General features: G+C 41.3%; 2 protein-coding genes across 2 annotated transcripts in view; both read right to left on the bottom strand.

Moving 5' to 3' along the window:
• LOC116066583 (14-3-3 protein zeta-like) overlaps positions 1-2,668 on the bottom strand; it is a 20,315-nt gene extending 17,647 nt beyond the window's left edge. The window contains exon 1 of the mRNA XM_031322745.2: positions 2,485-2,668. The gene's annotated coding sequence lies outside the window, so the exon portion shown is untranslated. The remainder of the gene's footprint in view (positions 1-2,484) is intronic.
• Positions 2,669-9,582: 6,914 nt separating this feature from the next.
• Positions 9,583-14,315, bottom strand: LOC116066670 (zinc finger protein 706). Its single transcript, XM_031322869.2, has 3 exons — positions 14,159-14,315; positions 12,742-12,890; positions 9,583-11,254 (listed from the first exon to the last, which is right to left on the bottom strand). Exons 2-3 carry the CDS (start codon positions 12,874-12,876, stop codon positions 11,159-11,161), a joined length of 231 nt encoding a protein of 76 aa, XP_031178729.1. The 5' UTR covers positions 12,877-12,890; positions 14,159-14,315; the 3' UTR covers positions 9,583-11,158.
• Between the last annotated feature and the right edge of the window lie 229 nt (positions 14,316-14,544).

Below are 14,544 nucleotides of genomic sequence, written 5' to 3'. Positions count from 1 at the left end.
TGTACAGGGGAGAATAGTAAGGGCTATCAACTAAACAAGTGAGTGCCAAAGCACGAGTACATTGACTAAGTTTTAGCTAAAGAAATTAGAAAAAAAATAAATAAATTGTATTGCCTACGCACTCATTTTGGTGGAAAAGGGACATCTGTTAGCTAAATAAGAGGATGCAGTAAGTAAAAACCATAGACTGTAAAAATAATCAAAGTAGCATCAGCTACCCATTGGTTGGTGGACAGCCGTTTTGAAGCCAGCTGTTGGCATTTTGGAGCCAGAAGTGACCACATTTGGACAATAGGGTGGAGTTGGGAAGAATGACGCGGCTAAGGCAGTGTCAAAATTAAACACAAAAACACAGACAACACCCCAAAACAAGTTCACAGCTATTTTAATGTACACAGTGTCAAGCAATGCTAGGCCTCTGTCCTGATTGACAGGTTGGCATGTAGCCACGCCCTAAATCATCCCCTATAGACTTCTATAGAAAATGACTTTTTGGAACCAATGGAGTTGCTCCCTGCTGGAAATGAGATAGAATGCTGGTTCAAGGCACTTCATTATCGGTTTCACTTTTTAGGCCCGGGAAGTTGCCGCTTGGTAAAAACGCAGTTTGCATTAAAATACAATTATGCCTGCAAGGCCTGTGATTATAGTGATTTTAGAAAAAGTGGCAATACCTCTATTAACCACTGTTCTATAGAACTATTAGCCCTGCCAATTACAAAGCACCATTGAGTACAATAGTTTAAGAGGCGCAGAGTAAGGTACCAGCAGATGTAAATGCGGTCTATGTGTAAACTTGACAAACACACAGGAATTCTCATCACTAGATCAATAGCCTACATCCGTTCGACCCATCCAAAATAGCCAGCGGGGTTCCACAGAATCAATCACTTTTTTTTTTCCATTCCAGAGTGCATGCAGGGTGTTTTCTAAATTTGACCTGGCATACAGAAAAGAAAGTGAATTCTACAAAATCAAAAAAACTGAAAAAAAGCAGCAACTTCCAAATTGCCAACCTTATTTTTTATTTATAAAAAAAACTACTTGAATCTGTCAAAGAGGAAGACATCACTACGATGCAGTTAATACAGGTGTTAGAAAATGTACTAAATGTGTATTAGTATTGCAGCATTACAACCACCCCTGAACAGTTTCAGCACTGCGAGGCTGGCGATGTACCCATGGACATGATGCAACACGACCCATGGGTACACCGGGGTGTGTATGTGTTCAATCGAGAAATAAATGTGTTACAAAAAAGTCATTTCGTAGTTACAGATTAAGTCACGTGTGGTTTTAAGAGACTACTCGCCAAAAGAATACATGGAACAGTCATGGTACAGATACATGCGAGAATAACTATCTTGTATTGCTGGCTAGCCTCCAGGGCAAACGCAGATGGGCCCCCCTCTTTCTCCCGTATACACACACCACCACACCCATTCCTGTACCTGTGGCTCGCCCAACAAGCGAGAACACGCAAACTAAAGTGCGAAATTAAATCGGATTTCTGTGATTAATGTCAGTACGTTTTGGCCGAGAAATACGCGCTTCCATTGAATTTAAGTTTAGTTAAATTTAACTGAATCTGACAAGAAACAATGATCAGCGAGTAAAAAAAAAAGCAACCGCTACCGATAGGCCCTCGTGACCAGTTTCCAGTATGGTGCCGACTATTTCCTGAAACAAAGCCTCCAAGACAGACAGCTCTTATAAATGGACTAGAGGTTATACACAATTTTGTAACGACTCTGGTCATCGCATAATGTGTACACACAATTTTTAAACGCTTCTGCTCACCTCGATCCGAAAACGGCGTGACGCCAAGCTTTTAAAAAGGTGTGCATCTGGGTTTAGCTAACCGTTAACCGTCTGGTGGCAGATTTGATATGAATCCCATTTTGTCTCGTATTTATAGTTTTGCTACCGTTAATGCATTAACCTACTTGACACCTAACGTCAGCAAATGCAACTTATAAACTAAGACACATTATCGTGCCACTGTCATCAAATGTGTAGCTAGTATTAACGGTAACGTTACATCCGCTAAAACTGAGATTGAAATATCCAAAGAATAATGGACATTTAATATTAACGTTATATGCGAGAGTATTCCTCAAAGACAATGCATCCTCATCAGTTAGCTACAGGCACACTGACCCAATTAGCATAACCTGATAAATAACTAATTCATAGGTTTACCATTTGTAGCCAATGCAACAGAATATCAGAGATTAAACCTTCGACCTGACCCGCATTCCACGCCTGATGTTCCATTTTAAAACCAGGTATTAGACATATCCCAAACTGTAGCCTAGCTAGCCATTGTTCTTTCCTCGGATGATTGTCGCCGCTACACGCAGCCCACTGTCAAGTGGAGGCAGGCGCTTCCATTATCACCATATTTTACGATGAGCTAGAAGACCTAACGATACATTATGCAAACGTAAAAGTGGAGTTTTACAAGCTTTAAGTCCTTCATACCTGAGTACTGGCAGATAGCAGTGATTTCGGCGTTCCAAACTACAGCTGATTCTCTCAGCCCGTCTGTCTGAATGCAGTCCACGGGGTTTCCCTCCAATCACACCAGTCCAAGGCACGGAGCAGGGGGGGACTGACGTCAAACGTTACCCAGGCAACCGAACACGAGACATTGTGGGAGGTGTAGTTTCCCCACCCACCACCATTACTTCTCTAGTGTTTATCACATTTTGACGTTTAATAGTAAATATTACATTAAATATTACAAATATGACATTTGTCACACTCCTTAATGTAGTCAATTTTTACAATCCCAAATGTATTCCAAGCACTTCTGATTCATTTCCATGTGTCATGGTGTTGCATCTGATCTGAGCAAGCAGAGATACCAAATTGTAATATCTGCAGTATCTAATATAGAAGTCAAGGTCACATACAGGGTCCAACACTGTCCTAACAGAACACTGTTTTGTATTAGAACAGAGGCAGAGACTGAGACAGCACATACTATAGGCCTACTGTATAGTGACTAACACTGAAAGGAATTCTTCAACCTTGAATGCTGCCCATGATATAGGCACTGTGACATCAGATCATGGCTGTGTGGAGCTGATTGGTGATAGGATCACATTTTATCTAGAGACCACCAAGAGTCTTACCAGAGTGATATTTCTCTAACAAAATGAGATATTGTCATTTCCAACACTGGTGAAATTGTGTCTGGAATAGCTGGAGATGCTGAGGGCATCACAAACTAGAACACAGGACACAGCACCACAGTATATCTTGCCTAATAGAAACTACTATTTCTACATTCTGGTTGGTTTCCAAGGGGAGAGAGTGAAGCTATTTTTGCCTTGTCACATGTTTTCCCCTTGGGCCAAGATTTCAAGATTGTAACCTATTTAAAGGCAGATCAGATAGTGTTGGCTGTAGAATGCACAGGCACCAGTTCAACAACAAAAAAGTGCATCTCCTCACTTGTTGTCAAGGTGTGGTCCAGGAGGGTTGTAGTACAAAACAAGAGGAATTTCAAGTAAATTGAAAAAATAAGAGCAGAGTGACGTAACCGGTTTGGTGAGTTCTCATTCAGTCCACACACACACACACACACACACACACACACACACACACACACACACACACACACACACACAAACAATAATGTCTGTTCTGGATCCAATCAACAAACAAATGGACATCAATGTATCAGTCTCTTCATACATCATTAAAATCTGCAGTGTTGTCTAGGGCAGTATCCAGCAGAATTTCCAAGAGGAACAGCATAATGAGCTGAATCTTGCTGTCGCAGAGACCTTTGTTGACTGTGAAGATTTAAGCCTCTACATCTGTGGGAATTCACACTGCTGAAGTTGCAAAATCCCAACCAGCTCCACTTACTCTCCTCATAATTCTCCATTAATGTCTCTTAGACATTTACAACAATCAGTAAGGTTTCTGTGTGACTGTTATTTCTTTTAAAATTGAAAGAGGCCCTCTATGGATGTCAGCTTGGGCTGGGAGCATAGACTATATACAGTAAATGGCCATCTTGGCAATGCCTGACATTGGCTAATCCAATAATGGGCAAAGAGGTGGAGTGTGGATGGAGCTGAGGCGAGCCGAATGAATCCTACAGTCTGTGCTCGCCTCCTGTGACGGCACCCACCTGTCACTGAAAGTGGACCTCCCTTATTATTTATTTTATTTTATTTTTGTACAATTTTTTTGGGCATTTCAGGCCTTTATTTTATAGGAAAGTTCAGACATGAAAGGGGAGAGAGAGGGGGTATGACATGCAGCAAAGGGCTGCAGGTTGGCATTGAACTTGCATCCGCGAGGACTGAGCCTCTGTACATGGGCCGTGTACGCCCTACCAGGGGAGCTACCCAGGCGCCCCAACGCCCTTATTATTATGCATACATTTAAGCCCCCCCCCCACTAGGCTGTAGACATGTTTATTTCTGCTGTAAAGTTGGGCATTAAACATGGGGGTCCATTGGGATTAGTCTCACATTGCCAGACCTTCCTTCACAGCGCTGCGGAGGAGGGTCTGGCTAGTCCACACAGCATTCTGGGATGGGAGAAAAACGTGCTCTGGTTTATTGGCATTTCTTTAAACCAATCACAATCGTCTTAGGCGGTGCTAAGCGCCGGACAGAGCAACAGTGCCTCTGCAAAACAGCCTGATGAGAGAACTTGTTTTGGTGGAACATGTACGTTCAAAAGTAGTTTTAGTCGTGCGAGAGAAAACTCAGATTGGACAGATAGTCTAGCTAGCTGTCTGGATTTACCCTGCAGAGATCTGAGGAGCAGTTAACCATAGTACTCAGAAATCCACCAGAGTTTAGAACGCAAGAAAGAGGAAGGTAACGGACATCCAGCCTAAATAAGGGACATCCAGCTGAATTTCCGGTGGCACCTGAACAATCCTGGTCGTCAATATAGACTAATGGGGATTGACTCCTTTTTGAGTCAGCCTCAAGTGGCCACTCGATGAACTGCACTGTTTTTTGCACTCTCGCATTGGCTTAATTTTTTCAGCACCAGAGGTTGCCCGTTGCTGCTTGGCTTAACAGAACGCCCATTAACGCAGGCGTTAACCAGGCATGGAAGATGCTTTTGAGATGAATAGTAGGATTTAGTGGTTTTGTAGCTTTACCCATAGGTAATGATTTGTCGACCTCTGTTACTTTAATTTTGACCATTATTCTTTTATGATGAATAAATGAAGTTTATGAACGGGCAACACAGATTTTGATAATGACCAACTAAACACGTTACATACTGGACCTTTAAGGATAAACCCCTTGAGAGGACACATACACACACACACACACACACACACACACACACACACACACACACACACACACACACACACACACACACACGTGATGTATTTAGAAATTCTTGCAAATTTAATAAAAAATGAACTGGAATCTCTCATTTATATAAACTAGTGCAGTGTCCATTGAAAATGTGCCTGGAACAGGCCGATTACTTGGCCTGTGGTATTGCTGCTTGTAGAATTCTTCAAAACCAAATTGTACCCCAAAATGACTTACAGAAGGACCCCAAACCACTTAATATGTAACTCCACTGTATAGCCTACTACTGACTTACTGATTTACCTGACAGAGAATATGGAGTACTAATCAGACATTAGTCAGCTCTGAGATTCTCTCGTATTGCACAGCTGTGAAGGAATAATCTCCAACTGTTGTGGCAACAAAGGACCACCTTGTATTTGTGATCATCTCACAAAGTCTGTGATATAGTTGAAGACATATCACAGACTTAAACTCAGCAAATACTGTTCTTGCTCGGGCTTTAACTTCTGGATATTCGGCAGCGTTGGCTTCGCTCGCATCTTTCTAGCGCACGTCCTCAACGTCATCGTTCTCAGCCACTCCCTCTGTTCGCTGATTGGACCGCCAAATATTTGGCCGGAGAAAACCCAAGAATATACCGCAAACCCAGACGGAGTAGTAAAGGAAAATGAAAATTGAGCGGAAGTACGTAGGAACGCGGAGCCAGGCTATTAGAACGCTGTCGTAGCAGAAGCAACTTGCGTTTGCCAACATCGAGCTGACAAGAAACTGTAAAGTTTCTGATCAGGAGTGGTTTACTGTTCTGGCCTACTTGAGATCAAATTAGGGGTATGTGACCCATGAACTAAAATGAGTTTGACACCCCTGCTCTAGAGTGACCATTGAACTCTTGGTCCCCTCCCTGACCTAGGCTCTTCTAGGCCCCATTACTCAGTTTGGCCGGACGGCCATCTCTACTGCCACTGTGCACCTGGGAACATTCCAAGCTTTAGAAATGGTTTCAAAGCCCTGCCCTGATCTATGCCTCACCACAGTGTTTTCACAGGTCTTTCGTTTCTTGGACTTCTTGGCTTGGTTTTTGACCTGACATGGAGTGTGAATTGTAGGACTTTATATACAGATGTGTTCCTTTCTAAACTATGTCCAATCAATTCAATTTGCCACAGGTGGACTCCAATCAAGTTCTAGACACATGAGGATAATTAAAGCAAACACGATGCACCTGGCCACAATTTGGAGTGCCCCAGCAAAGGGGATGAACACTTATGTAAATGAGAGATTGCAGTTTTTGATTTGCAAAAAATTCTAAAAACATGTTTTCCCTTTGTCATTATGGGTTGAGGGATTTATTGTATCCATTTAAAAAAAACATCTACAACACAATAAAGTGTGCAAAAAGTGTCTCTGGCAACACAGAATTTCTAAAGCAACCAATCAATACAATAGCTCAAAAGTGTGACTAATGAAGAAGCCACATTATTAGTGTGTGTCAGTCCTTACCAAAGGTGTAGTACAACATTCTGGACCCTGTAGAAAGGCATTTCCTATGGGCCCCTCACCGCATCCACACCTATTCATTCTAGCATCTATTTGGGCCCTCCTCACATGAGGGCCCTGGGTACTCAGTCCCATTTTCCCCCCCAGTCCGATGCCCCTGGTCCTTAAAACATTCCCACTGGATAAGTGATTCATTATTACATTTATGCTACATTTCTCATTCTAGAATTGGTTTTACCATACATATACATACGGGTCTGTGTTGCTTGGCTGTGTTTTGATGCTTGCATGGCTTCTTATACTGCATGTAACTGTGCTAGTAGGCTAGTTCGAGATGAGCCAGGTCTGTGCAGAATCGATCACCGGCGATCGCCTCATGCCGGTTAGATTTGTGTCCGACTTGATCCCGACTTGCTCTGATGTCATGCACACGTGGTCAACAATAACCTCATGAGATCACGGCGACTGCAGGTTTGAGACGCAGGCAGCGCAGTTGCTTTTCACCGACTGCAAGACCCAGGTGGATCCAGGGGCATGCTGGGAAACACCTGCCTCTCAGCTGATTGGTTCAGAATCGACTCAACGTGATGACGTTTTATATAAACTTTTTTTATTGTTTTTGAATTGGAGGGATTTTAACTGCTATTTGTCTGATTTACAGTCTGCTGTTAATTAAAATCAGCAACAGATTGCATGTAGAGCATTTTGACAGCTACTCTGTTATAATAAAAACAAGTGGAGACTGTGTACAAGCTGATATATGGGTCTGGTAACATTTTATTAAATCGGAATCGAATCACAGTGTTTCTGTCACTTCCTGTTCAGCCTGAAGGCTACTGGAAACGGCTGGAAACTGTCCAACTTGAGAGCGGATTTTTGTCACTGCCCCCGGCTGCTGCCGCCTGCTCTCGTCCACTTTACAGGCGAGGCACAGCTCATCTCGAACAAGCCTGTCTTGCTGCTTCCTGTAGCTCTGCATGGCTTACTGAGAAAGCTGTTGACTTCTGTCTGTATAGTTTAACCTGTAGGCCTACTAATATCTTGCTGTTTCCTGTTGCTCTGGTCTAAAATCATCTGGCCAAAGGACTACAGTTGAACCAACACTGGTACATTTACAGAAATGTTAATGAATGTGTGTTGTCCTTTATAAAATAAAGACTAAGAAGAAGAACATTTGGGGATGAGCAACAAGACAAAACACAAACTGTCAAGCTAATAAAACTCAGATTATTATAATTCATAATATATAATTAGAGCACTAACTGAAAGGACTGAAGAGCAGAGGTAGATGAGGAAGTGATTAATTTCCATCACATTGTTTATAGATGGTGTTCACTGTAATATCATATGATAGTGATTGATGGTTTACCAATAACTACAGTACAGTTTTAACCAGGTGACGTCTGAATAAGCACTACACCTCCTGGAAAATCAACACTTTTTCTGATGTTTTTGGCGCTTTTTTTGACGTTTAATGTTTCTTTTCAGTACCATGTATAAACACCACTAACACCAACTTATTATTACTAGTTTTACACTTATTTTTGGAATTCATGATCAAGAAACATCTTTTATAGGAAATTATACCTAATAAAAATAAATAAAAAAATAGAAATTATTAACTATTTAGATTAATATTAAAGGAAGGATAATTACAGAAGGGTAAATGCTCAGTGAGGATACTATTTCGAAACATTTAATTTTTTTTTTCAAATGCTAAAAAATTGAATAAAACACCCAAAGTTCAATGAAAGTAGAGATCCGATCTTTTGTTGTACTTACGAAGCGCGTTGATATAGAAATTTAGAAAACGGGTCAAATTTGACCCGAAGACAACACAAGGGTTAAACTCACACATGAGATTTTACTGGGGCACAGCAGATCAACAGTAGGGCACGTGGCCCAGTAAAAGGGGTCTAGCACTATGCTAATACGTAGCCCATTAAAAGGGGTCTAGCACTACGCTAATACGTAGCCCAGTAAAAGGGGTCTAGCACTACGCTAATACGTAGCCCAGTAAAAGGGGTCTAAGCACTATGCTAATATGTAGCCCAGTAAAAGGGATCTAAGCACAACGCTAATACGTAGCCCAGTAAAAGGGGTCTAGCACTACGCTAATACGTAGCCCAGTAAAAGGGGTCTAAGCACTATGCTAATATGTAGCCCAGTAAAAGGGATCTAAGCACAACGCTAATACGTAGCCCAGTAAAAGGGGTCTAGCACTATGCTAATACATAGCCCAGTAAAAGGGGTCTAAGCAGTACGCTAATACGTAGCCCAGTAAAAGGGGTTTAGCACTACGCTAATACGCAGCCCAGTAAAAGGGGTCCAGCACTACGCTAATACGTAACCCAGTAAAAGGGGTCTAAGCACAACGCTAATACGTAGCCCAGTAAAAGGGGTCTAGCACTATGCTAATACGCAGCCCAGTAAAAGCGGTCTAGCGCTACACTAATACGTAGCCCAGTAAAAGGGGTCTAGCACTATGCTAATACGCAGCCCAGTAAAAGCGGTCTAGCGCTACACTAATACGTAGCCCAGTAAAAGCGGTTTAGCGCTACGCTAATACGTAGCCCAGTAAAAGGGGTTTAGCGCTACGCTAATACGTAGCCCAGTAAAAGGGGTCTAGCGACGCCTAAGCACTATGCTAATACAAAGGGGTGCTAGTAGGTGGAAGCTTAAAAGGCCATTAAACCTAACACAAACACTCACACATGCATACACAAATAATAAAATGGACATTTCTACATGATAAAAAAGCACAACTTAGTAATGGTTCATGAAAAAGTTAAACCTTTATTATAAGGCCATACATAACATTGTATGGACAAAGAGATGATTATTACAAAAGTAAAAACGTGGCTGGTTGTCAGTCCAGACTTTAGCACAGTGATACAGTGTCTGTGGTTAATGACCAGTAGGTCCAAATGTATTGAAAATAGGTCCTTTGTATAAATTAAATCTCTGTGTATTAGCACGCTAGGAAAAGAAACTAATATAAAAATAAGAACCAAAACTAACTTACAGTGTAATGTAGACTTTAAATGTAGGTTCAGAGTCAAAATACTTTTGCACCACCATGACGGCTTAACACCAAAGAGCGAAACGACACTGCACTTGGGATCATTTTCACATTGAGATGACCGTGTGAGACCGGTTACACTGCAAAAATACAATAGTGATGAGCCAAATCATTATAAAATATTACAGCGATGCATACAATTATACCATTATTACAATGACAAAGTGGGCGGATAAGAGCAGATCGTTGGTGTTATCATTTACAACGCCCAGTGCCAACTTATGTTTACCCCGATTCACTCAACAGACCCCTTCTAACAGCATCAAAGAACTGTTAAATTATATGCAGTCATACCATTGCTTTATGAAAAGAGGAGTTAAGGGAAATTGTGTCACTGAAGAGTTTGCTATGAGTAGACTTGCAGTGCCCTCTCTGGTCAACTTTTTTCTCTTTTGCACATGAGAAAGTTACACAGTTGACATGAACTAGACACATTTCATGAATATCTGAGATCTACTAAATACAATGCACAATTTCAGTACCCGTGTAGCACAATATGTTTATTATATTCTTCATATAAACAAAAACTATAGACCTGTCTTGAAACTTTTAAAAATGATCCAGGCAAGGAAAAAAAAAAGTAAATCTGAAACTACTCAAAAGAACATTATTCAGTGGGAGTGGTTTTGAATAAGTGTCTTTCCAATCTCAACATCCAAAGTCATTCTGTTAATTATAAGCCCAACCCTGGCACATCACAAATTAGTTTCAGTCAAAATCCATAATGGGTTTCACAGTTCATTGGATTTGGATGCAGATGACTTCCAATGATCATCCCAGTGTTACAACTGTGTTCAGCTGAGCCAGTGCCAATTCAGAATGTCTTCTAAATTCAAAGCTTCAAAGTCTTGGGGAGCCCTGCCATGGTGTAATGGTGGTAGGGCCTATGGACATGCTGGTCTTGTGTGCATAACATTTTTGAAATGATCAGATAGGAATATTGCATACAATCAGAGATAAAAACATACATGTTTGGCACAAGCCAAGAGAGGGTAGCTGTCTGCTGTGTACAGTACTGGACCCAGATCAAATTATGGTTAGTGAAGGATAGCTTTGTAAAAAAAAATTTTTTAAAAATACAATCTGGAAAAAAGAAGGCAGGCAGTTCCAGTAACAGCCCTGCATAAAAACAATCAATAACTAAATTAGGCAGCATGAGGATTAATTGAAGTTGTACTGAAGATATTTGATCTAAAACATTATAAAATGTATAAGCCTGTCCTGAATCAGCCCCACCTGTCTCACTGAAAGACAGGTGAATCTATTACGCCTCCACACTGACCAACTCCGGGGGCATGGAGGACTTAGGATGTTTGCTTTCAAAGTGCTGCTTAAAGGTCTTCGGGTCGGGCATTTGTGTCTGAGAAAGTGTGGGAAAGAAAAAAAGTGAAAAATTAGAAAATATACTTTTGACAGTATATGAAAAGCACACTAATAAAAATGTTATGCATCCAGCAGAGTTCCGACCATTTACAGTGTACCCTCATAAAATTATATGTTTGCCCACATACACCAAAGGCGCCACAAAAGGTGGATATCTGGGCCCGTATTTACCAAGCCTCTGAGGATTACTCACAAGAGCACTGCTAAGAACTGACTTAAGAGTAAAAAAATTCTTGGCTTAAAGCTGAGCTTAAAAGTTAGTTATCAAGAAGTCTTACTTTGCCAGACCTTCCTCCACAACACTGAGCTGCGGAGGAGGGTCTGGCTAAATCCACCGGGGTTTAGAATTCCAACACAAAGGAAGCGTCAAAAAAATAGGACATACGCCGAAATTTCCGCCGGCAACGGGGCAATCCCGAAAGTGGAAGGTCGTGGATATAGACTAGTTTTCAAGCATCTCAGTTGTAATTTAAATGAAGTGTAGGACTATATCTTAAGTGTCAGTCTTAAAGTCTATTTTGCTGTCTTTGGCCCTGGGCCCGTATTTATCAAGCTTCTCAAATTGCCATTTTAGTCTCAAGTGCTAAGAAGTGCTGAGTCAATACTTAGAAGTGTTCTTGTGAGTAACTCTTAGAGGCTTGATAAATACTGGCTCAGGTCTTTCACCACAAGGTCACTGATGGTTTAAAAGACACGTAGTACACCGCGTTAAGAAATGCCAAAGTGTTCATACTCTTTCAGAGCTGCTACCTTCAAAGGTGATGGGAGAGGCTGGTTGTCAATAATCGCTGGGACAACAGATTACTTAACAGGCTAAAGCAAATCAAATATTGCATTTACAGGTGACATAAGGTAGCCACCTTTTCTGGTGAGTTTAATTACTAAAATGTAATGAGGAAGTAAAGCAAGAGTTTGCATATCAGTTAATATCCGTCCCAGCTGTTAGTATAGAACTTTGCTGGCAACACACCGAGACAAACAGTGCAACTCAGACAGCGGCGGAGGTAGGAATAAGCAGAAATGTGCAGAGAAGACTTCATGAAACACTTAGGAGTTCTGCACATTTTCATACCTGCAATGTGCATCTGGACAATCACTGAAGACGGCGTGACTGCCAGACAGTCTCGGAAAGATAGAAAATGTGGCCAGAGCCTCCTCAACCAACTTTCTGAGAGGGCTTTTTAACACTTTCAGAGTGTCTAAAAGAGCATATACAAGAATTGGTTATAGTCCCCCAAAGATGACACAGGCAGGGAGTGGGACTACATTTCATACTTACACTACAGTCTCTTCATACACACAAGTGTCATTGCTGAGAACAATTTAATGTATCTCAGAACTGTAAGGCATGTGGCTCCTTTGCCTGCCCCTCTGTTTACTAATATCTATACTGACTTCATGGTTAAATGATATCAAACTCATAAAAGAATCATTTGATGTTCTGTTCTCCGCCTAAGCACATACCCGACACACAGTGCACGTGTAAACTAAAGCAGCCTTAGCTGCTGCCTTCTGGTCATGGCCTTTGCTCTTCTTGATGTCTGCCTGCTTTTTGGCATTCTTCTGCTGGGACTGGAACTTCTGGTGCCCACGGGCCATATCTGACGCTAGATCTGAAGAAATTACAAAAGAGTTGGATCAGTACAACACCATGATGAAGGTGATGATGAGCCATGAACTGAGACACACAATCAAACCTAAAACCTTCTGAGAAGGGGATGGAAAGGGAAATGGAAAGCACAGAGGGATTGAAAGACGCACTAAATGAAAACACAAAGCAGTTACACCAGTTGAGGCTTCCGATGAAGCAACCTTGATGATTAACGATGTAAGAACAGCTGTCTAACAGGATCAATAGGCTTCAAAATGTGCAAGGCAGCAGTGGCTGTGAAACATCTTTAAGAACTAGGTTAATTGCTGCTTTTTTGGGTCACAAGGATAAGGCAATTACATTAGAAATGTCCCCAAAGAAAATCAGACTGCAGATTTTCAAAGTTATTATAGACAGGATACTAGAACTAGGTCAGTGATACGGTTAAATGAACTTTGTTTTGAACTGATACTGGCGGGGGAGGGGCTGTTATTCCATCAATACATTGGGTCAATCAGAAATCCCCAAAAGCTGGGTGTGTTTGAAAGGAGAAACGTTACCCTAAATCTCTTCACTTTTCCATTCAAAATGTAATCCACCCATAGGCAGTCTCCGCCATGCATTGCTCTCATATGGCTAACTAACTTTTAGCAAGAGACGGTTTAGTATATTATAGAGGATCTTTGCTTTAGCTAACGCTGTTTTTGTTAATTCCCTCTGCTAGCAAACAACAGAAACACGTCCAAACGCTGAAACCAATGGCTGAAACAGGGTAAAGAACCCATAAAAACATTCCGCAGAATTCCACAGATTTTCAATCTGGATCACCGCAGAAATATAAAAATAATTAAGTTTTTATAAGCTGCCAAACTGAAAACAGAGCTTTTAGGAAGACCAAAGTGGATAGTCAAACGTGAAGGATCAGAAGGAAGAATGGGAAAACTGTGGGATCATCTAGCAGTAACGTTAGCCAACTTTTGCTAGCTACCGAGCCCGACGGTTGCAAAGGGATGCTGTGGAAGACAGGTCGTCTTAAGGAACCCAAAACACACATCTGTAAATACAGTTATAGAATAAATATGACAGAAATTTAATTTCCTACTAATCAAGAGAGGCACACATTCTGTTAGACGGTTGCTATCGCGGTTACGTTAACGTTATAGAATAGTTTTGAGGAACACTACGTTTTTACAATCTACGGGAACACATAACGTTAACTTTATAGAAAATAGGAATGTTGATAGCTATTAGTCATTAAAAGTCATAATACACATGTTGTAAATGCCTTACCAGTGTAAATAAAAATATTACTGAAGATAGCCAACAAAATAAAATTCAAGAAACGCTATGTTAAATTCTCTGGACCTTCCACTGGGTTTTCCTCACTGTGCTGGTGCGCATGCCCACGCCCGGCCCTACACTATGCTGCCTTCAAGTGTTGTCAGTGGTCGCGACCAAAGCGTTCACCTTGTCGGTGTCTGGTCGGTGTAGGTATATCGGTTGGATTGGAACATTTCTGACGGCACGTAAAGGCAGCACCAGTTCCATCCTCTCTTGCAAAAGAAAAGGCGTCAAGGCCACTTACAGCTGAAAAAATAATAAAATAAAAACTCAAATACGAATGTAACAAAGTTTATGAGCGTAAAGCAGCCCTTTTCCTATACAAAACACGTTTT

The sequence above is a fragment of the Sander lucioperca genome, chromosome 10 (genome assembly GCF_008315115.2).
Source record: "Sander lucioperca isolate FBNREF2018 chromosome 10, SLUC_FBN_1.2, whole genome shotgun sequence".
NCBI lineage: Eukaryota > Metazoa > Chordata > Actinopteri > Perciformes > Percidae > Sander > Sander lucioperca.
Note: the sequence above shows the minus strand (reverse complement) of the source record. Positions and strands in the feature narration are given on the sequence as shown.